Source organism: Microcaecilia unicolor, chromosome 6 (assembly GCF_901765095.1).
Source record: "Microcaecilia unicolor chromosome 6, aMicUni1.1, whole genome shotgun sequence".
Classification (NCBI taxonomy): domain Eukaryota; kingdom Metazoa; phylum Chordata; class Amphibia; order Gymnophiona; family Siphonopidae; genus Microcaecilia; species Microcaecilia unicolor.
The window spans coordinates 328,962,693-328,990,001 of NC_044036.1; the positions used below are offsets into that span (position 1 = coordinate 328,962,693).

The 27,309-nt window shown below is 39.5% G+C and overlaps 1 protein-coding gene across 1 annotated transcript in view; it reads right to left on the bottom strand.

The window, feature by feature from the left end:
* SMURF2 (SMAD specific E3 ubiquitin protein ligase 2) overlaps nt 1–27,309 on the bottom strand; it is a 132,160-nt gene that overhangs the window by 65,391 nt on the left and 39,460 nt on the right. The window contains exons 4-6 of the mRNA XM_030206868.1: nt 9,716–9,849; nt 8,863–8,928; nt 1,233–1,317 (exon numbers count right to left, since the gene is read on the bottom strand). Of these exons, the coding sequence (XP_030062728.1) occupies nt 1,233–1,317; nt 8,863–8,928; nt 9,716–9,849 (285 nt within the window). The remainder of the gene's footprint in view (nt 1–1,232; nt 1,318–8,862; nt 8,929–9,715; nt 9,850–27,309) is intronic.

Below are 27,309 nucleotides of genomic sequence, written 5' to 3' on the forward strand. Positions count from 1 at the left end.
ATTTATTGTGATTTATTAACCGCCTTTATGAAGAGATTCACCCAAGGTGGTGTACAGCAGGTACAGTTTAACAAAACAGTATATCTTCATCATACTTCAACAGCAGTTGTCAAGTTACTCAGTTTTGGGAGGGAGAATTTAGCCCAATCCTGGATTTCTGAAAACATTGTCCCAAAGCATTTTGGGACCTGCAGTGCTGATTTCAATGAGTAGAACTGGGGATAAGAAATACCACAGTAAAGTGGTGGTGTAAGATCAAAACAGGGCTGCCCAAAAGCGTCTCCCCCTTGGAGCCAAGTAACTTGGCAGCTCTGCAACAATCCAACCCAAATCCAGTATTCTGACTGGTCACCACAATACAACTAGAGAAACAAATTCTGTCAGAATGTATCAAAAGAAATACAGATGGCTTAGGAAAAGTGAGAAAAAATTATCAATGCCTCCTCAAACCCTTATTAAGCAATTATTCTTTTATATTCAAGTGAACTAATGCAGCAACCTTACTACTTTACCTAAAACTGCAGTTAGTGCACAGGACAGGATATAAGCCCAGGGACATTGGTGCCTCCACTAGCCATGGAGTAACCTAAGTGCTCAGCTTCAAAGCACCTTATGAAATCAGGAGGAGAAATGCAAACCATTTAACACAATGAACAGAATTAGATTACTTTTTGCCTAGTCTTGTGTTAAATGGTTTGCATTTTCTCCTCCTGATTTCATAAGGTGCTTTGAAGCTGAGCACTTAGGTTACTCCATGGCTAGTGGAGGCACCCAATGTCCCTGGGTTTATTAGCTCTTCCTCCAGGGTCTCGGCATATAAACCTCCATGATGTGCCTCGCCAAGCCTCTGGCAGAGAGGAACTGGTTTCTTCATGCAGTTCTCTTGATCGATACCACTGTAATATTATGTTATGACCTGCAATTGAATTTGAGGGGGGGGGGGTTTCCCGTTACTGTTATTATATGTTTTATTGTAACCCGTCTAACAGACGGGCTAGAAACGTATAAACAAACAGAACTGCCAATGACCTTGATTTTATTCAGCAAATATAAGAACCAAACTTTCTACGGTTATTTATTGTGTCAAAACTTGTTTACCTAATAACACATCCAGAAAGTATCATGCCTCCAGAAAATACTGCGTTATTTTGCAGGGGTTAGAAAGTCAGATATGCTCTCTTACAATATATTCTTTGAGGCATCAATTTAAATTGACATCAGCTGTTGCTTACCCATCTGGTAAATCATTATCAAATAAACGACTGCAGTCCACAACTTGTCCTCCTGTGCCTATTCGATCTCTGGACTGAAGACTTACTGTTGAAAACAGACGAACATAATTCTTATATGATGCAAACCATCCACTTAGTTTGTATACAAAAGCATTCAAACTGCTCTAGGCATTGGTATTACCAGGCATAACGTATGCAGGAATTTCTCAAATTTCAAGTACATGAGGTGTTTAAATATACTTCATTGTTCTGAATACAGTTTACATGCTAAACACCCCAAATGGTCTCTCTAGAGAATGACATGGGGATGGGGATAGAGCCCACAGGGACGGGGACAAACTTTGTCCCCATGCCATTTTCTGCTTTGAAGCCTGCTAATGAACTGGACTGTTATTTATGTTTGAGTGGTGCAGACAACGATATTTTGATTTTTTTGAAAAAACAAGCAAACATGCTGGCCACAACTAGCAAAATTTGCATGGGGGATCCTGTACATTCTGCTACCAGCACATCTTCTATTGCAGAAAAGACTGTGGAAGACAGGAGAGCTAGACTGAATCCTGAGATTGTTGATGACTTCTTTTCATCCACAGATTTAAAAAATCATAACAGTGCTCCATAGGGCTTATTTCTCCCCTCTAGGGCATACAGAACGGGTTGTATTTTGTATCCCTGGACATTTTAACAGGGTGGATTAGGATTCCTTGGGGTAGTAGAAATCAGCTATTGTTGGGGTTGAAAGGGTAGAGGGTGGTGGTGAGGAGGGTTATTATAGCTGCTCGCTGTTATTATTGTTTTCCATAACAGTAGCTACAACAGTAGCACAGCATATTGTTCCTTTTTATACTTTAATAAAAAGATTTAAATATAAAATCATAATTGTTCGAGGCTTCTGCAGATGAGGACATAGCCCATGGGGATAGGGCGGGGACAGGGACAAACTTTGTCCCAATTGCTTCCCTATGGCAAGGGCACTTGTGAGATGACCAACCAAGTTGGTAGAGGCAGTAAAAACAATTACACGTGTACAAAGCCTTGCAGTAAAAAACTGTAAGAGAAAAAAATAGAACCATGAAAAACAACGTACAGTACTCTGAAATAAGGGCATAGCATCATATTCCATTTATCTTGTTCAAATTCATTTTAGGCAATACTTTTTTCCCCTTATTACCAAATGTGTAATACTAATGCACAAACAAAAAGCTTAAGCAATCACAATATTTAAGCACAATAATAAAGCCATATATAAAGTAGAAATCCAAAACACCAATCTCAAATCCACATTCATGGGGAAGACTTGCATCTAAACAAAAGAAATACATAAGGTAAAAAGGAAAATTCAATTCCAATCAATCCTGTCTTTACTTCTAGATCTCATGTCAACCAAATTCAGGGTGTCTTTTACTAAGCCGTGGTAGCGTTTTGGTTTTTTTTTTTTAAGCTTGCGGTAGAAATCAGCTGGTGATAAATGCCAAGACGCCCATTATATTCCTATGGCTGTCTTGGCGTTTACAGCCAGCTGATTTCTATCACGGCTTAGTAAAAGACCCCCCTCAGCTTTTACAAGCTATATTCTGTCCCTGTCTATCCACAATAAACTTCTCCAGCCGTACATGATCCATAGATATAACCTGAGACTACTGATAGGAAATATAACATTTACATGAAAATTTAAGGAAAAAATAGCTCCCAGACAGACATTTTGGGCGATTCTTAAACCCAAAATAAAGTTTGTGGGAGGGAGTTGCTCCTTGTGGTACTAAGGGATTTGAAATCCTCTTGCATAGAGGATATTTTCTACAGTTTTATATTAGGAGTGGAGGAGTGGCCTAGTGGTTAGAGTGGTGGACTTTGGTCCTGGGGAACTGGGTTCGATTCCCACTGCAGGCACAGGCAGCTCTTTGTGACTCTGGGCAAGTCACTTAACCCTCCATTGCCCCAGGTACAAATAAGTACCTGTATATAATATGTAAGCCACATTGAACCTGCTATGAGTGGGAAATCGCAGGGTACAAATGTAAGAAAAAATAAGAAAAAAAATAAAAATAAGGTTTATGTAATATTTGTGTTATTTTGTCTATGCTTGAAAAGACTATTCTAGTTAGTTTTGTTACTTTCCTGTAGTTTATGTTTGAAGTTATTACAAATGTACTTTATTTACTATTTTGTTTTTGATTACTTTGAATTGTTGAAAATTCTTTGCTCATTACTTTGCATTACATGTCTTGTGCTTTGCCTTTTATTACTCTTGTCCCCGCCCCCACAAGGTTTTACAGTACAATACATTGGAGTGTTGAATGATTTTGTTTGATTATAATTATAAGGTAAGTGAACTGACAAAAAATATAAATTCTGTTCCAGTATCTCCTGTAATTTATATATTTTAACTTCTGCACACCAGTACTTTTACGAAAACTAAATTTTGATATTCTGTAAAAACAATTGTTTTAGCCCAGAAGTTTTCTTCTTAGTCTTTTGGGACCTGGTATGCATACACAAAGTCTGGCCATTTGAGAATATATTCAGTATGTGAATAAGTATTTTACAGAAATACGTCATCTTAGTTTTGTTGTATTTTTTTTTCTAATGGACAATCAAGACAGCTTACAAAATATTACATAAAATCCTGAATGGATAAATGTGAATTGATTGTTTACTCTCAAAGAGGTCCTTTGACTAAGCTACGGTAACAAGTGACCTGAGGTAGTGTAGGCACGTGTTTTGGGTGCACACCGAGTCAATTTTTACAGCATCTGCAAAAAGGGGTATTTTTTTTAATGGGACGGGAAAAGGGCATGCAGTAAAACTGAAAGCAGTGCGCACCTAAAACCGGCCTGCGAACTGGTCGGCGTGTGCCAACTGCCAATTACCGCCAGAAATGCCACATGTGGGAGGAAATAAATCATCCAGGCGTTATGGGCACGTGGCAAATCTGAAATTACCGTCAGGGGGCGTGGTAGCCCGGCAGTAGTCTCATTTTGGTGCGCACTGCATGCGCATATAGCCTAACACACCTTTGTAAAAGGGCCTGCAAAAAGTACAATGACAAGGGGACATGCCATGAAGTTATGAAGTAATACATTTAAGTGAAATGATTTTTATTGGTGATGACAAAACAAATATATAATATCCTCTGTAAATACAAAAAGAAGAAAATGAAATATCAATCAGCATCAAAACATAACTTATTCACCATATATTTTACCATTGAGGAACCCTCCCCACTCTAACAGTCTAACTATAGCAAGACAGATAAAAGGGCGGGGGGAGGGAATGGGACTTGATATTTCGCCTTTCTGTGGTTTTTTGCAACTACATTCAAAGCAGTTTACATAGAGGCATATTTTCAAAGCACTTAGCCTCCCAAAGTTCCATAGAAACCTATGGAACTTAGCCTCCCAAAGTGCTTTGAAAATATGCCTCATAGTATATAAGGGTACTTATTTGTACCTGGGGCAATGGAGGGTTAAGTGATGTGCCCAGAGTCATAAGGAGCTGCAGTGGGAATTGAACCCAGTTCCCCAGGATCAAAGTCTGCTGCACTAACCACTAAGAATAGAACCCCCCTCCCTATTCTTACCCAAAATAACACTCCCCAAACAAAAAAAACAAGGTAATACATTAAAAAAACAAAGAGAAAATACTTTTCTACTTGGCTCATAATTAGGCTCTGAAACAATGTTGGCTTAGGAGTTAAAAGCAATTAACATAGTTGGATTTTAAAAAGGTTTGGAGGAAAAGGCCATAAATAGTATTTGAACCCTGACCTGTTTGCGACTTGGTCAGAATCACTGGAGAGTTATTTATGCAGTGCCATATGGAGACTGAGTTTAATTTCAGAGGTTCCTTACATGTCATAAGAACCTAAGAATTGCCAGACCAAAGGTCCATCAAGCCCGGTATCCAGTTTCCAGCAGTGGCCAATCCAGGTCACAAGTACCTGGCAGGATCCCAGAAGGTAGATAAGTAGTGGAATACCTTAATAACTGTTTCACCTACCAAGATAGCTGTAATATCCCTTAGGAAAATACTCACAGAACTGTGTGCAGTCATTTGCCCTTCAGCCAAACACTTAATACTGGACTTCAATTCCCCCCCCCCCCTATGCTGGGTAAAACCAAAGAGGCCCATCAAGCCCAGTATCCTGTTTCCCAGAGTGACCCTTCTAGGCCACAAGTATCTGGCAAGCCAAAAGAGTAAAAAAAGATTTCTTGCTCTTGTTCCAGGAATAAGCAGTGGTGTATGCGGGTGTGATAGTGTGTAGCTGTATTGCACTTTGTGTCAATGTGTTCTGGGGTGAGGTTTGGAGCATAAACAGTCATAGTTTATACATAGTTTATACACCCGATAGTGTGTATTCTATTTTCAGCCAAACACTTTAAACTGGGCTTCAATTCCCCCCACTGTGATTCTAACCTGCAACCTTTGTAGAGATAATTCATGTCCTAACTGAAAGGGCACAAGATTAATGAATATCAATCATTTACACCCATTTAATCAATGCAACCCCCCCCCCCCCCTTCAAAAAAAAATCTTTGTATTTTTGTAAAGTGAAACGCATCTTTACAAATAAGGGGCAATTTTATAACTTGTCACCCGGACTGAGAGGGCAAAAAAGGCACCTCTTTGAAGTCTATTTTAGAAAGGCACATATGGGCTATAATACTAGCAAGAATCCTATAGAAATCAAAAGGTAGCTGAAATCATGTAAATTTACCCAGCTCAACAGCAGGAATAAATGTATGAAAGTAGAATACACACAATACACCCCAGAACACATTGACACAAAGTGCAATACAGCTACACTCTATCACACCCGCATACACCACTGCTTATTCCTGAAACAAGCAGCAAGAAATCTTTTTTTACTCTTTTGGATTGCCAGATACTTGTGGCCTAGAAGGGTCACTTTGGGAAACAGGATACTGGGCTTGATGGACCTTTGGTCTGTCCCAGTATGGCAACGCCTACGATCTTATGTACCTTGCCATGATGTGTACTTGTGTGGGGTAATTTTAAAAGAGGTGTTATACGAACATATATTGGCATATACGCACCAAATTGACTATCAAATGAGCCATATATTGTGTAAGATGATAGATTCTAACAGATATTTGTTAAATTATCTAGAATTAGAAAATCTGCGATACATCTGCTTCCATGCCACTGTATTAGCAATAGCAATAATTTACTTGACATATAATTCAACTTTTTATTTTTCTTTCTGAATTTTGTTTCATTCCTGAGGAGACGCTAGTGTCTCAATATCCACTTGAATAAATGCAAGGTACAGCTCTAGCAGCTCACAAGAGAACTCTAGGAAAGCGCTGTCTGTTTAAAACTTCCCTATCATGATACGTTTATTTATATTTCTCATTTGCCTCTCACAATGTTGTTTCGAGGTAAAGTCCAAGTTAAGAACGGTCACAACAAATACATACAAACACAGAAAATGAACACTACCCATCGTGCAATGAGTGACAAACTAAAATGTTGGCTACATATAGAGGGTTCCAGGCATCACCATTATGAATTAGAGATATCAAAATATAAATACCACCTGCAGGTCCCTGAATCAATATAAATAAATTAAAATAAGAATCCATTAGCGAAAGCCTGCTTAAACAGACTTAATTGCCCATAAGTTCAACAGGTGAATGAAAAACAGCAAAGTTTAGTCTCTACCAGACATATCATTTTGGGGGGAGGTATCTGGAGGAGGGCCTAGAAGGAACATAAGATTTCAACCTCTCTTTTAAATACCTTTGCTCATTCTATAAATAGACTTAAATGCAATGGCCTGGACTGAATACAATATAAAAATGACAACCAACGGATCTATATGAACCTATTTCTCCCCTGCACTTTCATCAACATTGGTGCCATCACAATTTGCACACACTGCAGTCTCTGAAAACCTTTTTCAGAAGCCCAGGTACTCTAAATTACAATAATCCAAACATGAAGAAATATCTGCATGTAAGAAAAAGGTTAACATCTCTCTGTCACAGTATGGGCTGATCAAAAGTAAAAGCTTTAGATGGGCAACAGAAGTTAGCAATGAAAACTATTCCATGGAAAATCGATCAATCCTATTGCTGGAAAAATCCCTATAGAGACTCAGATTTTTCAGGATTGGCTTTGTTACTCTAATGCTATGATAAAGGAATTGATAATCAAAAGTCATTCGCATAAAATGAAAGGAAATCCCTAAATTTGAATAACCAGCAGCCATAAATTGGTTAAGCTCATTCCTGTCTAAAAGAAAGAAAGCAGGTCCACAGGTCCACTGAGCAGATGATGTGTCTATCTCATGGGTATCAGAGTGTGGAGTCTCTCAAGATTCCTTACTCTTACCCTTTTTTTTTTTTTTTTTTTTTTTAAATCTGCAGACTAGCTAAGGTAAACCAGCTTCCATAGCCGATTTAGCAACGAAAAAGTGATTAACTGAATCAAATGTGGCAAAAAGACACAATGTAACCAGAAGTGCCTCTATGCTTCTATTCAACTGTCTTCACAGAATGTCTATCCAAGCTGTGAGAACAGTTCCAAGCCTATGACTGATACGTGTCCATAAACCTGAATCCTGTAGAATCCATGGTTTACCCAAAAAAGAAATTGGAGGGTCTCCTCAGATCTACATAATTTTATTTATTTTTTTAACCAGACTTAATCAGGGTGTCTTTAAAGGCTCAAAATAGTAGCCTAACTTAATGGTAGCCTAACAATAACATAGTAGATGACGGCAGATAAAGATCTGTACTGTCCATCTAGTTTGCCGCCCAACAAGATAAACTCATAGCATAAGGTACTACAAATGCATACTTGATCTTGATTTGTCCTTGCCATTTTCAGGGCACAGACTGTAGACGTCTGCCCAGCAATGGCCATGTTAAACTACTGAAGCTGTCATCGAAGCCCCACTCCAACTCATCCAAATCTGTCTAGCCATGAGTAGGGCATAGACCATAGAAGTCTGCCTCTCTAGTTTTGAGAAAGAGCCAGGAAAAGCAGAAACTCAGATCATGCTTTGAGATTATCAGTATCTTTTAAGCTAACTTCATGAACATTTTTCAATCTGCCGTGGCAATAAGAACCGGTCACTCCAGGTTTCAGTAAACTAAAATTCTCATAGTATTTAATGAATTCTAAATTAATGCAATTTTATCTCAGAAGAACTGAGCAAACGTATTTGCATCCAAACTTTTGGTGTTCACATTTCATTCTGAAAAGCATATTTAAGAAATATTATTAGATTTAAGAAATAAAATGTATTAGGACCAACATAAGTGAAAGGTGCCTAAATAATAAAACCGAAGAAGCAACAAAGCAAAGTTGATAATGAAGAGTAGTAGCAGGAGAAATCAGTGTCACCTCTCTAAACATTCTCTCTGAAAAAGAGAGAAACGATGACAAAGAACAAGTAGTCTGCTATGATTAAACCTAACTGCTCTCACCAGGAGCAGCACTGGCTTATACAGCAACCTCACAGGTTTTAGGGTCGCTACATTGTTCTGGATTATGGGGAAAAAGTATTTCTAACTACAATCTAGACTACACCAAAATAAGAACTACAAATTTTAAGTTATGCCAGCATTTTGTGGACGATTCACTAATGACACTCACTTACCTACTATCTGTCCTCGTACTGTATCATTGTCATTTGGCCCAAGTTTGCATAGATCCAACCTCTGATCTGTAACAAGCAGAAAATGTAGATGACTGAACAATAAACAAAAGAGAAAATCTCTACAGAAATTATTCTCTTGCACCGTCAACAAATATCAGAAAAGACCTTCAGTACCAACACACCTAGTGTACCACACAGTCAAGACAAACATTAACAAAATTAATAAATAACATTTTAAAAACCTACTGATATGTACAAATATTTAAAGTTTTTCCCTACTCTTCTGTAAAAACTAATTTTGCACATGGAACCACTACATAACAGAATAGCAAGGAAAGAGCACACATCCGGCGGACTGAACAGCCAATTCAGGCTTTCAACAATAAAGCATTGCTTGCCATGTATGAGGCCTGAATTGAGCTCATCAGCCCCTCTTCTGCAAACTTCAGATGTATGCAAAATATTATGCACAGGAGTTTAATAGGCAAGAACTAGACTAGTTTAAATGTCTGTTCTGCAACCTGAGAAAAAATGCTGTAGGATAGATTGAATCTCTTAGGATATATGTCCATTTACATAGCTCAAAACTTTCTGTAGAGCACAAGAACAGGCCAAAGTAAATAGATCATTCAGCCTGCTTTACTAAATTACATTCAAAAATCATCTTTTTGTAGCCTATAAACAAGCATAGTTTAATGCAAATACATTTTAAAATAGTTATGACACTAAGAAACAAGTGATATCTAAAGGCTACGTTTGTTGGCAATGTGTAAGGACAACCTTACGCAGCTGTACAAACCATTACTAAAAATGCTGAATGGCAAGGCTGTATCACCTCCATAACTTTACTTACACCCAGTGTCTTTGAGGCGGTTGATTGCATTAGACATAAGTCTAACACAGCCCAGAAATCCAGCACCCTGTTTCTTATGAATTTTTTTGTGATTCCATACACTGATTGTTATTGAATCCGACTTTCCAATATATCTAGAAGAAAAAGAAAACACTACATTGTAAGAATACTGGGTGCAAATTCTGGACAGCACTAAAATATGTATCTGCTAGTGTTCAGAAGGAAGAAAATGAAAGACAAGTCTAATATTTCATTAGCATCCCTTATTACCAATGAAGCAGTGCTCCTGGCAGAGGTCATTTTACACATTTTTTTTTTGTTTTGTTTTTTTGTTACATTTATACCCCGCGCTTTCCCATTCATGGCAGGCTCAATGCGGTGGGCAATGGAGGGTTAAGTGACTTGCCCAGAGTCACAAGGAGCTGCCTGTGCCGGGAATCGAACTCAGTTCCTCAGTTCCCCAGGACCAAAGTCCACCACCCTAACCACTAGGCCACTCCTCCACTCATTACTCTTGTGGCTACAAGACGTCCTCATTCCTCATTAAAAACTATCAAAGTATTCCATAAAAAGGTTTCCCTTTCCTTTTCAAGTATTTCAGATCCAGTGGGGGAAAACCCAGGGTGTCAAGGCACCTAATATTTAGAACCCAGTGCCTGCCGCTGTCAGCCTGTGCAGAAGCGGCAAGGATAGCAGGAAGAGAAAATGGCAGGAGGAAAGGAGGGGGGGGAGGGGGAGAAAAAGCTTGACCAGTCTAGGACGAAATAAGCTAGACAATGAAAATGCTAAAAAAAAAAAAAAAGCACAACTGTCATGTAAGAAAAATTCAAATCTGTTGCAAAATTGAAAAACGTTTAAAAAAAAAAACAAAAATGCAATTAAGGGAAAAGATATCCCTGAATCCTAAAAATATTGCACGGTATGCAGTTTTCTAAATATTTTCCAGCCCTGCTCATATAGTTTTCTTAAATGTTTGTCTCCCACCTGCTATGGAAAAAGAAAAAAAAAACTTGCAGAGTAACTTGGGTCGTGGGTAAAGTTATCAGGAAACAGCTGTTCTGTGAATAAAAACATCTGTAAAACTGAATCAGATATTTGAAGAAAAGCAACTACATCACACAGTAAAGCTTTCATTTAATGTTAGGCAGAAAAAACCCTGTAAAGTTGCAGGTAATACCTTTTCACTGGATTATCTGCTGCTTCTTTATGGGGGTATTTTTCTAAAGGAATTTCCATGAGTAAAGTCAGTTTTACATGCAGAGGGGGGAAGGGTCAGTCTTACCACCTACAGCGCCAAACTTTGGAGGGCAGCAGAAAGGGACCCATCCCCCCCCCCCCCCCAAAGTCTTTGTAGTGGTGGCCTATTCCCCCAGGACTGCCAGCAGCAGTGGCAGCAATAAAAAAAGCAGCAGCATGGCATGGAGCCTCTGAATTCCTGTGTGCTGTGTCCAGCCAGTCCCACCCCTGCTTCAACACAGGCTTTGTTTGCATGAAGGCCGAACCGGATGGACTTTCAAAGCCCAGTACACAGGTTTTCAGAGGCTCCACACCATGCTTCTTTCCTGTTTGACTGCTACTTTCTGCTGCTGCAGGTCCCACTGAGATTTTACAGCAGTGGCACCAACAGCAGGGGCAAGAGCAAAAGTGAGAGGTTAGGGGCAGCAAGAAAGAGGGTTCAACCTAGGGCATCTAATATCGACCCTGATTTTATACAATTGTGAGGCTGTACACGTACAAAAGACAGCACACACTTTTATGCTAACCACTTGTAAGAATTTTTAGGAACACAGCTGGTGTGGAGTAGTGGTGTACACACATTTTATAAAATATGGGGGTGCACAAACAAAGTTACCCCTTGTTCAGATCAGGTATGTAGACATTTGCAAGCAATTGGGGCTGGTACTTCCCACAAACTCTTTTTTAAAAGATTAAAATATCACTTGGAACTACCCTATAAGGCTGTGCAACAAAATCTTCTTCGCACAGTAAAATAATCACTCAATGGAGTGGGGCCTGAACTACAAAACAGCTTTGCTGGTCAGATTAATGCATAATTTTTATCAAAGAAATTACAAAACCAGTGACTGGAAAGAAAAGAAAACAAGTTGGAAATAGAGAGCTGCATGGGAACGGAGTCAGTGGGAATCCCACGGTTACCACGGGGATGCCCTCCAGGTCCATGGGGATCCTGCGAAATGTAGACCGGGGTTCCCTTACCTTCACAGAGCAGGACAACTTAATACAATGGGTGCCCTCCACGCACATACCTTTATACACCTGGTGGTCTAGTGGCCTCTTAGGGGCAGAAAGATCCCTATTCTTTCCTGCCCCGCTGCTGCTGATCCATTCGCTGCCACCGCTTCATTGAAATGGCTGCCAAGACTTCAAACGGCGGCCTTACAAGACTTCCACAGAAGCCTCACGAGGCCACTGCTTTAAGTCTTGGCAGCCATTTTAATGACGTGGTGGCACTGAATGGATCAGCAGCAACGGGGCAGAAAAGACTGGGGATCTTTCCTGTCCTGAAAAGGCCACTAGACCACCAGGTGTACAGAGGTATGTGCAGGGAGGGCACCCATTTCATTAAGTTGGGATTGAGGTTTTTAAAATGTGTGCTATGAATGGGATGGGTTCATGTTTTTTTTATTATGCAGGGTTTGCATTGGTTTAGTTTAGCTATGCTGAGGGTTTTATAAATATCATTTTTAACCGTTGTCATGATGTCTGACATGTGTAAGTCATAAATGCAGTGAGCGCTTTGGCACAAAACAGTAAATAAATGCATAAATGTTTAAAATGGTGAAGAAAGTAAACAGAAGTCTGTGAACATAGCCAAAAACAGCGAATTTTCGTTTGTCATTGGGGTGGTTGTCTGCAGAAATAAAGAGGGAGAGATGGAAACAAGCATTTGGGTGGTGGGTAGGAAGAGGCTGTAAGAAAATGGGGTGGGGGAGGTGAAGGACTGGGAGGGAGGGAGGCTGGAAAAAGATTGGGAAAGTACTATTACTACTTAACATTTCTAAAGCGCTACTAGGGTTACGCAGCGCTGTACAATTTAACATAGAAGGACATTCCCTGCTCAAAGAGCTTACAATCTAAAGGACACGTGAACAGTCAGACCGATAGGGGCAGACAAATTGGGGCAGTCTGGAATTCCTGAAAGGTAAGAGTTAGGTGCCGAACGCAGCAGTGAAGAGGTGGGCTTTAAGCAAAGACTTGAAGATGGGCAGGGAGGGGGCTTGGCGTAAGGACTCGGGAAGGTTGTTCCAAGCATAGGGTGAGGCGAGGCAGAATGAGCGGAGCCTGGAGTTGGCGGTGGTGGAGAAGGGTAATGAGAGGAGGGATTTGTCCTGTGAACGGAGGTTTCGGGCTGGAACGTAAGGGGAGATGAGGGTAGAGAGGTAGTGAGGGGCAGCAGACTGAGTGCATTTGTAGGTAAGAAGGAGAAGCTTGAACTGAATGCGGTATCTGATTGGAAGCCAGTGAAGTGACCTGAGGAAAGGGGTGATATGAGTATATCGGTTCTGGCGGAATATAAGACGTGCAGCAGAGTTCTGAACAGATTGAAGAGGGAATAGGTGGCTAAGTGGGAGGCCGGTGAGGAGTAAGCTGCAGTAGTCAAGGCGAGAGGTAATGAGAGCGTGGACGAGAGTTCGGGTGGTGTGTTCAGAGAGGAAAGGGTGAATTTTGCTGATGAAAGTAGGTGGATGGATGGAGGGGGCTGGAAAAAAAAGATTGGGATAATAGGTAGAAGGGAGCTATAAAAAAAGGTGAATGGAGTGTGGGTGCAGGGAGGGAGGCTGGAAAAAAAGAGTGGTAAGGGAGACGTGCATGGAGGGAGGAAGGGAAAAAGGGGAATGAAGCACATGGGATAGAAGGTGATAGGAAGGAAAGGAAAGGGGGACATGGATGTTTGCTTGTTTGGAAATATACATCTTTTAAAATGTTGTATTTAGCAGAGTATGGACAAAAATGCATTTAAGTTACTTTTACCAGTATTTTCACTGCTTATAGAATCTGGATTTCTTTTTTTTGTTTGGGGGGGGGGGGGGGATAGAGGAGATTACTTGTGGCAGGGATGGGTTAAATTCCCGCAGGGATGGGCAGGGACGGGTTAGATTTCTGTCCCTTTGCAACTCTAGTTGGAAAGTAAACACTTACCATCACCCCCCACCCCCTGATATTAAAAAAATGGTATTTAGCCAGCTGCCAATTTTCAGCGTGAGTTTGGCGGCCATATTTGGCCACATGAATACCTGGAATATCTTTGGCCAGTTTAAACTTAACCAGCCAGTGCTGAATATCGGCTTGGCTGGTTAACTTTGAACTGGCCTAAAATAAACTAGATATTCAATGACGGTCACCAGAAATGGCCTGACATTGAATATCTAGGCTCACTGCATAATTTTATTAAGTTCTTTTTTGCATATAGTATTGGCATTATACAGATAAGATTTTGTAAAATTACCTCCCATGCGGGACACACCGAGGCATTTCCTCTCTCTCAGCTAGAAGCATGTGCATAATGGGGGTGTGTATGGGAATGGGAAGATGAATGGGGGGGGGGAGCGCATACAAACGTGTGTGCAAAAGGGGGATTGAGTGCATATTCAGGGTGTGCACAAACAGGCAGCGTATGTGCAATGGGTATATGAGCGTGTGTGTAGCTGTACTAAGCACACTCCCTCTCTCATTCCTCATCCACCCCAGTGATTACACGGGTTTGGTTCCATTTCTCCTTCAGCCAGCAGGAGGGGAGGGGATTTGATATACCGCCTTTCTGTGGTTACAATCAAAGTGGTTTACAAAGTATGTAGAGGTACTTGTTTTGTACCTGGGGCAATGGAGGACTGAGTGACTTGCCCAGAGTCACAAAGTGGGAATCGAACCCAGTTACATTGGTTCTCAGATCAATGAACAAACCATTAGGCTATTATTCCTCCCATTAGGCATGGGAACCTCTCTGGCACCTTCCATCTTTTCACCTTCTTCTAGCAGGGCTTAGGAACCACCTCCAGTACCTTTTACTTCTCTGCACTGGAGGTGGAGGGTCTTGACCGCCTCACTCCACCGTTTGCTATCTAGCTAGATATGTGCACAAGCGTTAACATACATACATAGTAACATAGTAGATGACGGCAGAAAAAGACCTGCATGGTCCATCCAGTCTGCCCAAGACAAACTCATATGTGTATACCTTACCTTGAATTTGTACCTGTCCTTTTCAGGGCACAGACCGTATAAGTCTGCCCAGCAATATTTTCCGCCTCCCAACCACCAGTCCCGCCTCCCATCACCGGCTCTGGCACAGACCATATAAGTCTGCCCTCCACTATCCTCGCCTCCCAACCACCAACCCCTCTTCCCCCCACCTGCTCCGCCACCCAATTTCAGCTAAGCTTCTGAGGATCCATTCCTTCTGCACAGAATTCCTTTATGCATATCCCACGCATGTTTGAACTCCGTTACCGTTTTCATCTCCACCACCTCCCGCGGGAGGGCATTCCAAGCGTCCACCACCCTCTCCGTGAAAAAATACTTCCTGACATCTTTCCTGAGTCTGCCCCCCTTCAATCTCACTTCATGTCCTCTCGTTTTACCACATTTAACGTACATGGACTGGCAATCAGACAGGGACAGACTGCCAAAAGGGAAATGAAAAAGTCATGTTGCCAGGAATCTGGAAAACACATCTTATAAGTTTAGCCGCTAAGATACAGTCAACAAACCTAATGCAAGATATCCTGAAAAGATAAATCTTTCCTTTTCTTCTTTACTGGACTATAAATTTTAAAAGAACTTTTCAAATTTGTATATTTCTGGCTTTATTATTTAGCTCACTCCTCATTAACACATTCATTTTGTACCATAAGAATTTCTATGCTGGGTCAAACCAATAGTCCATCAAGTCCTGCACACTATCTCATGCAGTAGCCAATACAAGTCACTGGAAGTACCTAGAAGATCCTAAATGAGAACATACCAACACAGTAGATAATGGCAGATAATGACCTGCATGGTCCATCCAGTCTGCCCAACAAGATAAACTCAGAGCAGCTCAATACTTGGTTTGGTCTTTTTTGAAGGAGTGTGTTTGACATTATGTTTTGAATTTTTCTCCTTTTTCTCTATTTTGTAATTGTGTACTTGGTCTGTACATCTTTTTTTTTTACATGGTAGACCACCAGAGATTTGCCCAACGTTAGAAAGAAGGGGGTAAGGAGGGAACAATAGCCTAAAGCAGCTATTCCCAATCCAGTCCTCAGGGCACACCTAGAGTTCCATCAGATTTTCAAGATATCTACAATGAATATGCAAGAGATAGATTTGATTGGAATTGAAGCAGTGCATGCAAATCTAACTCATGAATATTCAATGTGGATATCTTGAAAACCCAATGGGATTAGGTGTGCCCCGAGGACTGGGTTGGGAATGGCTGGCGTAAAGGTTAGAATAGTGTGCTGTTACATTCTCATAGACTTAAGGAAAACTACTACACCCTTACAGCTACTGAAATACAAGGCTCTATGAATACAACTAACAAAAACGTTAATGCATCAATTAAATCAAGGTGATTTCTGCCCTTCCTCCCACTATTTAAGCCTTAAGATAGTCCAGACAACTTTGGAGCCATAAGAGTAGAGAGAGTCCCCAATGTTTCAGATAAACTGTAGGTCTGAGCAGCCCTTCTCTCCTCCTTAGGAAGACATGTGCTATACAGAGTACAAATTTAGTAGTTATTTGGAAGCCGGTAATACAGAAAGTAAAATTAATTTTTCCTAGCAGCTAAAGAGTTAAAAGATTTCACACATGAATCGGCCAGAGATAATTCCCTGAAGGCAATTCCTAACAAAGTAATGAGATAGGTATATTAGGCTTATCCAAAAGAGATCAAAACAAAATCCATTGTCCTGGTCGGGGAGGGGGAGTCTATGGAAAATTCACACACTTGTATCCCAATTCAATGCTTACTGCCAGCGATAAAAGCCCCAAGGATGTATAATGATGCGCTTCTTTCAAAACTGCAGCCAATACAGGCTACCTAGAGTGACTTTTGCCTCTGTTATTTGACCATATTTTAATAATGGCACACAGTCTACCTGAAATACTGAGCATCATAAACACATATCTTTCTCATATTTGTTACACACATATTTTGCTTTGAAAATCAAAAGAGGATTCATCACAAAAATTCTAACACATTTGTATCAATTTCAATCAAAAAGAAAACTTTCTAGCTTGTTCTAACTTTGTAACCAAACTACCTCCAAAACTTATAATGACAAGTGAAAATACTGAATGCAAAATGAAATTACATTGTTAGGCGTCTCTCAATTCAAAGACAATGTAGATTTATTTAAATCTCAGTAGAATGCTGGGTTTTTTTTTTAACTGATTACAATACCCCAAGCCTAATTAAAGACCTCCAACTGACATGAACAGAACCTAGATTTAATTCCTGGATCAGGTCTTCCATTCCCCAGGCTGGGTGGGAATACTGTGCAGTTCACAGAACTTGATGGGAAAGGAGTCACACTGATTTTCCGTATGCTGGAAGGACTCCTGATACATCACCTCATCCAAGGTCAAAATCCTGGGTGACAAATACCGCTGCATACTTCTGTGAGGAAAAGGAATGGGAATGTGGTAAGGGTAGACTCCCTAAATTAGATATGGGGATTTCATTTTTAAATGTCCATGTCTGTCTGTGGTAGCGAGTGGCCTGCTACTAGTTTTGAACAGCAGCCTTAATGGACTGACAAGCATCAGAGACAGTATGAAAAACATCTTCCCTATTTTAAGAATTAAGGTCCCCTCAAATGCAGATGTTCTGGCAGGAGCTTGTGATAGAGATAGTCAAATGCTGAACAGTAAGGAGACTTGTTTTATAGCTTTGACATTATAGCTGTCAACATGTTTTTCATGCATCTGTTTAGAAAGGAAACAAAGACTCACATCGTCTTGTTCCTTGCAAGGAGGTTGTTTTGTTTCATTGTTTTGCTTCTATTTTGGTCTAGCAGTTTCCACCTGCTTCCCAGGTGGAGACTACCTTACTGTCTCTAGCGCATATTTGCAAAGCAGTGACATGGTCAACCTTTACCAAGTACTACAGGGTGGACGTTACGGTGCACTTGGAAGCTGTTTTTGGGTCTTCGGTCCTTAGGACAGCGGTGCCAGGATCTCACCCACTCTAGGCACAGCTTTTGAACATACCACAGGTTCTGGAATAGCGGGAAGCTATGTAATGGAAGGAGAAAATTAGGTCTTATCCGATACTTTTCTTTCCATTTAGCCTTCCCTCTATTCCAGAGGCCCACCCAAGGTTTCTGAGATGTTTAGTCAATGTAAAGTTCCGGGCCAAATAACGACTGTCACCTTACATGGTGCTTTCTGCATATCTCCTTTTCTCTATAAGTTGTCCAGAAATTAGAGAGGTCCACACATTTGCTCATCTGGTTAGTGTTAGTTTAGCAAGTTGTTTAAGGTTGTTGTGTTTACCCTGAGTTTCTCTTTACTGCTTGTCTACGTAAATACCAAGTTGGACTGGATGCCAAAAGAGATATGTCTCAGCTCAGTTTTCAGTTCTCTATCTCCACCTGCTGACTGATGGACACAGCTATCCCACAGGTTCTGGAATAGTGGGAAGCTATAAAATGGAAACTCCATTTGTTGCTAATGAGTTTGCAAGTGATGTGCACCTCAATGGGGGAGGGGAAGACACGGTATGTTGCTACTAATTGGGTTTCAACAAAATACAGATGTGCACAAAACATGGCTAAATATCTTGAAAGTATAACTTTACAATATAATATACACACTGTTGCTATTTTTATGGCAAAGAGGCATCATACAATGTTAATCCAGGCTATTGGATCTCTTATAGCGCACAGCTATTTCAGATCCAGAGCACTCTGAACTGTATTAATCATCTGCCTCAAATACCTATCATCATTTTATTGCTTAAACATTCAACGTAAAATCAACTCAACAGCCAGCGACCCAAATACTTAACAGAATCACCAGAGTCAAAGCGCTGTAGAAAGTGTTCCTTCCTGTTATATATATTTTTGACTATTTCGGTTTCTGCCAGGTACTTGTGACCTGAACCGGCCACTGCTGGAAAGCAGGGTACTGGGCTATATGGACAATTGGTCTGACCCAGTATGGCTATTCTTATGTTATCTTAAGGTTAAAATTAAACTAGGGAACATTTTATTTCCTAATCACACATTGACAATAAATGTGATTACGAAGTGGACAAAATACAAAACCACTCTTCGAAGATTGCATCATATAAGGGTAAGGGTAATGGTAGTGATGTACCGCCTTTTCTGTGGTACAATCAACAGATCCCCTCCCTTTCTGTGGTTGGCATTGTGGCAAGCTGTCAGCTATCCTGTTTATGATGCCAGTGTTTAACCATGAAGGAGTGTAACCTGCAGAGAGTGGCAGGTGTGGCTCTGGCCACCTTGTTAGGCAGGCTGCATGGACCATGCAGGTCTCTCTATCTGCTGCCATTTGCTATGTTACTATGCCAGACTACTGAATTTCCAGACGATCAAACAGCTCTTGCTCAACAAGTGAATTTCTCATTCTATGTACTTAGCATGCTTTCCTTATGTTAAACTCTGCCTGTAGGCATAGTTTCCAAATTCAAAGGTTTACCTTTTCTTGCTGCTTGAATTCTCTCAGGAAATCTAACTCACTTTTGATTACTGACTTGCAGCTACAGCAATCCGTCTTGTTAAAAACCATCAAATTTCCCTTCACTATTCCTGCCAAGTGTATGTAACTCTGGGCAGTTCTCTCTTCAACAGCACTGTGTGCTTTTTGCACTGGATTCATACAATAGTTTTTGCAGTCTTAAGACTTATTAAAATACTGCATGACTTACCATGGTTTTCAAAGAACCTATTAGACAGATGTCTATCATGTTATAAAGATTGGATCTGTATTTTCTATTATCATTATTAGCAGGCTCTGTAATCTCTACTGTAATCTATCTCAAAGCCTCAGTCAAATCAACAGCATGCATTTTTCTTGAGAAATGGAAGATAAATATTTATCAGTATTGACAAAGTCCAGGCTAATGGCAGAACCTCTAAAAATGTCAAGTGTTGGGAGGAGGTGGAAAAATAGCATTACTTATGTCTATAATTTAAAAACAAATATTGGAATAGCTGAATCAAATTTTATATCTAAAATAGGCATTTTAACTTTCACAAATAACTATTAACATCAGTGCGAATTTAACATCTTCCATACAAATCTGTGGACTTTCAGCTGTACCAGTTGAGTTTCAAATAGATGATAAAAAAAGATTATCGGGCCTTGTTAATTTTCCTTTTCTACAGCAAAATCATTTACTCATGTCATCTTTCTCGCTGCTCGAGATCCCTATTTCTTTTTCCACACCTTCATGAACTTTGATTCTCTTTGTACTCTATCATGTCAACTGGGACACTGTTTTGCATACCCTAATCCTTCTCTGAAGAACTGCTCTCTTAAATACTAGCCTTCAGGATTAAAAAAAATGGTAGTAGCAGCAAGTATTTTTCCCTATAGATTTCCATGGTGTTGGGGGTGCATCAGTAAGTTTGAGCATATTTAACTGAGGCAGTATAGTAACTTGGCTTCTTGACTACATTTTTCATGGTGATAACATTGCAGAAGCAAGTTCAACAAGGCTTCCTCCACCCAATTCCAGATGTTTGTAACATCAGAGTAAGTACAGATCCACAGAAATGCCAAAGAGCCAATGATCAAGTATTTTATATCACATTCATTGCTGGTTTAATCATGACTTGATAATGAGTGTGACTGTTGGGCAGACTGGATGGACTGTTCAGGTCTTTATGTGTCATCATGTACTATGTTACTATGGCATGATAAAGATATATTGAATGATTCTGAACACGTAGCCTTAAAAATTTGTGTAAAAGTTTATTTTATTATTTTATTTATTTATTTGTTGCATTTGTATCCCACATTTTCCCACCTCTTTGCAGGCTCAAAGTGGCTTACAATACATCATGAATAGTGGAGATAGGCCAGTTTAGACATTTGGCATTACAGAAGGATTTGGGGTTACATGATAATGATAAAGCATAGTCGCGATATAACAAGATAAACAGTAAAAGACAATTCTAGGTGCATGTGGGGAATTTCACATGTCTTGCTCTTTGTTATATGTCTTGTTGAAGAGATTGGTCTTCAATAGTTTGCGGAAGCTGGCTAGTTCATAGATCGTTTTTAGGTTGCGCGGCAGCGCATTCCAGAATTGTGTGCTCACATAGGAAAAGGTTGATGTGTGCATTAGTTTGTATTTTAAGCCTTTGCAGTTGGGGAAATGAAGATTAAGGAATGTGCGAGATGATTTTTTGGCATTTCTGGGTGGTAAGTCTATCAGGTTTGACATGTAGACTGGAGCATCGCCATGGATGATTTTGTGAACTAGGGTGCATACCTTGAACGCGATGCGTTCTTTGAGTGGGAGCCGGTGTAGCTTCTCTCATAGAGGTTTGGCACTTTCACATTTTGGTTTTCCGAATACGAGTCTAGCTGCAGTATTCTGGGCAGTCTGGAGTTTTTTTAAGTATTTGCTCTTTGCAGCCGGCATAAAGTGCATTGCAGTAGTCTAGATGACTGAGTACCAATGATTGTACCAAATTACGGAAGACGGTCCTTGGGAAGAATGGTCTTACTCTTTTTAATTTCCACACTGATTGGAACATCTTTTTGGTTGTGTTTTTCGTGTGATTTTCAAGTGTTAGGTGTCGATCAATGGTAATTCCAAGAATTTTCAGGGTTTCCGAAATTGGTAGGTTCAGTTTTGGTGTGTTGGTGGTGGTAAATTTGTTCGTGTTATGTTGAGAGGTGAGTATTACACATTGGGTTTTTTCAGCGTTAAGTTTCAGCTGAAATGTATCTGCCCATGAGTGCATGATATGTAGACTTTGGCTGATGTCACTGGAAATTTTTTTTTTAAGTCTTGTTTAAATGGGATGTAGATCGTTACATCATCAGCATATATGTACGGGTTGAGGTTTTGGTTTGATAGTAGTTTGGCCAAGGGTATCATCATTAGGTTGAATAAGGTCAGTGAAAGGGGAGATCCCTGTGGAACTCCGCATTCAGGTGTCCATGTGGCTGATGTACTCGAATTTGATGTCACTTGATATGAGTGTGTGGTTAGGAACCCCTTGAACCAACTGAGAACGTTGCCTCCGATACCGAAGTATTCGAGGATATGCAGTAGAATTCCATGATCGACCATGTCAAAGGCGCTAGACATGTCGAATTGAAGAAGTAGTATGTTCTTGCCGGTTGCTATCATTTGTTTGAATTTCGTCATGAGCGTGACTAGTACTGTTTCAGTACTGTGGTTAGAACAAAAACCTGACTGGGAGTTGTGTAATATTGAGAACTTGTCTAAATAGTTTTGATTTCTCAAGATATACAGGAATTCTAATCTTAGTTTTTTTTATAAAATAGGAATCATTTTTATTCACAGACTTCAACAAATAATTCTGTGTGAAACTCTTCCAAGTCCTGAATTTGGTGCAGGCTATACCATTTTGGTAGCGGTTATTCCATGTCTTTCTCAAAATGTAGCCTCTAAAACTAGCAATTATTTAAAATGTCTATGCGTTATTCATACTGTGCTAATGCCATCACCTTCATTGCTCTGCTGATTGCATTTTTCTCTGTATTCCCATATTACTGACTTGTTCCTTATTTATTATTATTTGTCACATTTGTATCCCACATTTTCCCACCTATTTGCAGGCTCAATGTGGCTTACATAGTACTGGAGGTGTGTTACAGTCTCCGGTGTGAACAAGTACAGAGTGATTTGTGGTAATGAGAAGTTCACGTGGGACAGTCAACAGACTGGATGTGTTCTGGCCATTACTTGCTGTGCTTTGTTGTGTTGCCGAGATCAGTGGGGTATGCCTTCTTGAACAGATTAGTCTTTAATAATTTACGGAACTTAAGAGAAACCAGATATCACCTACAGAGCTGTTCTCCTGTATCTGTAATACAAATGTGTGGTACTCCATTTTTGTGTTTTAATTTGTATAATGTTTGGGGTTTTTTGGTTCTTTGTTTTAAATATATATGTTTTATTGCACCCCACCTTGGGTAAAGGCAGGATATAAATAATAAACTTACTCCACTTTTGCACCTTAAAATGTAGCAATGCCACTCTTTATTTACTACTTAAGTTTTATTAATGCATCCTGGTTTTTCACACAACCACTGGTATGTTAATCATGTCATGGCTCATTGTGTCATTTGAAATGTGTCTTCCTTTTCCCTCTACATTGTTAATTACAAGGAATATGAACAGAAATACCACACAACCTATCCAACCTGCTCAAAGATGGTGCTATTATAGATCATTATAGTATATCCTGATTATTGTCTCCTGCGAGTTGGCTCTGTCACTCATTATCCAACCAGGATGTAGCCTGATTTACTATTCTAGGATCACTATGCCACCTAAATTGTTTTTGATAGGAAGATGAAATTTAGTCATACTTGTTAAATTTTCTTCCCTTTAGTGCGGATGCATCATCCTCACTAGCAGATGGAGGTAGAGAAACTGATGTTCCCCAATGACATCACTGGTATAGTAGCTGGGGTTCTCTGGAAAACTTCAGTATGCCAAAGCAGTGGAAGGTCCTTTAAACCAAATCCATATCCCAACCACCACTGCAGCTATAATTAATTTAATAACCAGAAACTTCTGAAGGTTTTTTTTTTTTTTAAGAGAATGCTCTTTTGAATGTACTTCCATTTACTATCAAATGTAGCTGTACGTATTTTAATTCTGGAAATAAAAGCCACTAGAAAAACTATTCCCTTCGAAAAACAGAATAAATTGTTTCCTACTGGTAACAATTATTTTTCACTGGATGAAATACTGATTTAGCCATCCATCTATTTATCCCAACTGACTCTGCACCACCCATCTTGTCCCCAACTATTTATCTGTACTTGCCCCTCGGCTACATGGTACATTGAATTGTAGAAAAGCATTAGCGCCATATCTATATTATTTGAATGTTGTAATGTGTGCTTATCATGTGTTTCATGTATTATATGTTATTTGAATTTTAGTGTATATTTCTTATACTGTTTCATGGTAGTCCTATTATCAGGTTTCAATTTGCTGTTTTCACCTCATTTATTTTATTTATATTTAGTAATTTTATTATGTTAACAAAATTGTAAGTTTTATGTTAAACTGTACCTTCTGTACACCACCCTTTGATGAATCTCTTCATAAACGCGGTTAATAAATCCCAATAAATAAAATAAAGCAGAGATACTTGTGAGTCCCATCAATCAAAGTCTTTGGGGAGGGGAGGGCTATGTAGTATATGTTTATTTTATTTGCTAATAGAAGTATTTGAATGCTTGTAGTATTCATGCAAATTGATAAGAGAAAATCTGGACATTCAACACAGTGACTACAAAATTATGAAAGTGAAAATACTATGCACCTTTTAAAAATGAGGTTCTTATAATGATTTGCCTTTGTTTTCACACAGATCAGACATTATAAATTGAAAGGTTTATTTCCAAAATCCGCTAGTTGCATTGGATTTAGAGGGTTTTAGAAATAAGCCCTTCAATTACAATTTTAAGATACAAAATGGTATGTTTCATGAAAATGAGTATCTTTCTGCTTTACAGCACACCATGGTGTTCTACATCAACTAGCAGAAAACAGCCTTTTTGGGTAACAGGCTAATGAGTAATTGCCAACACCCCTTTGGCTAGACAGTGACAGTATGTCTAAATTTAAATGACTGGAATCTAATTTCTGTGGTGTGTGTGTGTGTGTTATTGCATCATTGTGAATTTCTGGAATTATGTAGCTTGCAAAGTTAACTTTATTGATAAAAGTAAGCAATGAACCAAAAAAAACATAACTTTGGGTTACATACGCAAAAAACCTCATCCCATCGTCTATAGGAGGCCTTCACTTACATCTGATGGAGTAGCCTAATGGTTACAACAGTAAGCTAAGAACTAGGGAAGCCAGGGTTCAAATCCCTCTGCCATTCTTATGATCTTGGGGAAGTCATTGAACGCTGTGGAGTGGAGGAGTGGCCTAGTCGTTATTTATTTATTTATTTATTGCGTTTGTATCCCGCATTTTCCCACCTCTTTGCAGGCTCAATGTGGCTTACAATACATCATGAATAGTGGAAGCATATAAGAAGACATACATTTAGCATTATAGAAGGATCTTGAGTAACATGATAATGATAAAACATAATAGTTTAACAAGCAAACATGATAATGATAGAACATACTAGTAGTTTAGCAAGCAGATATTATAAGGTAGTTCTGGATATTTGTATTGGAGTTCATATTTGTTGGTCTTTGTGGTATGCCTTGTTAAAGAGATGGGTCTTCAGTATTTTGCGGAAGTTGGTTAGTTCATAGAGCGTTTTTAAGTTGCGTGGCAGCGTGTTCCGGAATTGTGTGCTCAGGTAGGAAAAGGTTGACACATGCATTAGTTTGTATTTTAGACCTTTACAGTTAGAGCACTGGTCTCGACATTCAGAGGTGGCCGGTTCAAATCCCACCACTGCTCCTTGTGATCTTGGGCGTCACTTAACCCTCCATTGCTTCAGGTACAAACTTAGATTGTGAGCCCTCCTGGGACAGAGAAATATCCAGTGTACTTGAATGTAACTCACCTTGAGCTACTACTGAAAAAGGTGTGAGCAAAAATAAAAATAAAAATCTAAATGCTCCACCACCTTGGTTGCAAAGAGATTGTAAGCTTTTTGGGGACAGAAAAATACCCACTGTACCCGAGTGTTTTGATTTACTGAGAAAGACGTAAGCTAAATCCAAATTCCTTCTATATTCTATGAAATTTTACATTCAAGATCTTCAGCAGATAAGGGATAGTATTAAAGTCTTGTAAAATATGCAAGCTGACACCACTTCCTTTACTGTAAAATGATGTAATTTAATCTATGTCAGATGATCAATGCATGTTGACATCAATATAATGAGCACTCATGAAAAAAAACAAACTGGCCTACAGATGTGCAACACTAACTTCTTAAAAATACATATTTTTACCACTCATTTATTTTCAAGCAGACACAGTTATTTGTTATTTCTATCCATCACACTGTTTTCATCACAGAAACAAGAACCAGTGCACTGGAACCCCAGAATCATCATTTAGACAGAAATTTGGGTTCTTGCATAAACCGCACCAAATACGATGAAAGTAATAGTTCATTAGATTATTATAAATGACAGTCAGATACCACCAAAACATCATTGTGATCCCACAGTTTTCAGTCTTTTTCTTGTTACCTATTCAACTTTAGTAGACAGGGCTATCAACTGCACCCCCATCTCAAAGAAAAACAAAATCAATATGTAGACTTAATTTTTAAAAATAGGCAAAATGCATCACTGTAGTGCAAGTAAACTCTAGATCGTCATTTTATTAATATACACTCTACTATATAAACCTTGGATCACCCATTAGAAAAGAATATGCTTGAAGTCCTAACAATACTCTGCAAGGGGCACTCTTCCCAGGATTTGGACAATCTCACTACACAAAGCGTACTAGCACAATGAAGTATTCCTGAAATGTTGATATCTTTTCACCTCTCTCCCATTTGCTCACTGTATATTGCAGACAAGAAAGATCAGGCTGGAGCTGGCCAACGAGACATCATCTGCTGTCCTTTGCATGCAAGCTGTTTCCTAGGACAGTGAATGCGTCATAAAACAGACGACAGTTTTCCGATGCAGCAGTGATGTGCCAGGGAAAGAGTTTGACATACAGAGCGTCTGCCTGACCCCATGAATTTCAGGAAAGGACAGAAAAGCAAATACTGTAATGCCATAAACAATGCAGGGAAAAAATCATCAGCTCTTGGAGCTCAACTTCTATTTTATGCTGTACAGTTTTTCCAGACTTACTAAATGGAAAGGATTACTGTATTTTTTTTAACAGCTTATTGGTTTTGGTTTCAAACATGGTATCAAGCAGTTATATTTACATATTTTTTATATGTTCAAAGAATTCTATTAAAGTTTTCATAAATAACACACACCCCATACAAACAGCAGAAATACTGGCAGCAGATATAGGATTAAATATTTCAAAGGTAACAACTGAATTCAACCCCACCCCAAGCCGCCCCCTCAACAACCATATGCAAACGGAACCATATACCCAGAGGATCTGGACTCTTACAATCCTCCAGGATAGCGAAGCAAACCCTAAACACGAACCACGGAACACAGAATTAAAATCCACACTTATGAGTACCAATCAAAGTAATTAAGATAAGGCTCCTCCCCTGTGGAGACAGAGTGCAAATAGGGGTTCCAGAGCTTCAAGAAGCAGGTCTTGCGTTTGTAGGATCCCTGTGCCTCTCTAGTTTCCCAAGTAAACAACTGACGAAGTGGAATATGCCAATGCCAGAAAGCAGGTGGCTGAGATGAAGTCCAGGACTGAAAAATACACACTCTCGCCAGCAGGTACATTTTACAAAAAAGTAAGGAGCACTGCTTGTTATAACAGCCTTGCC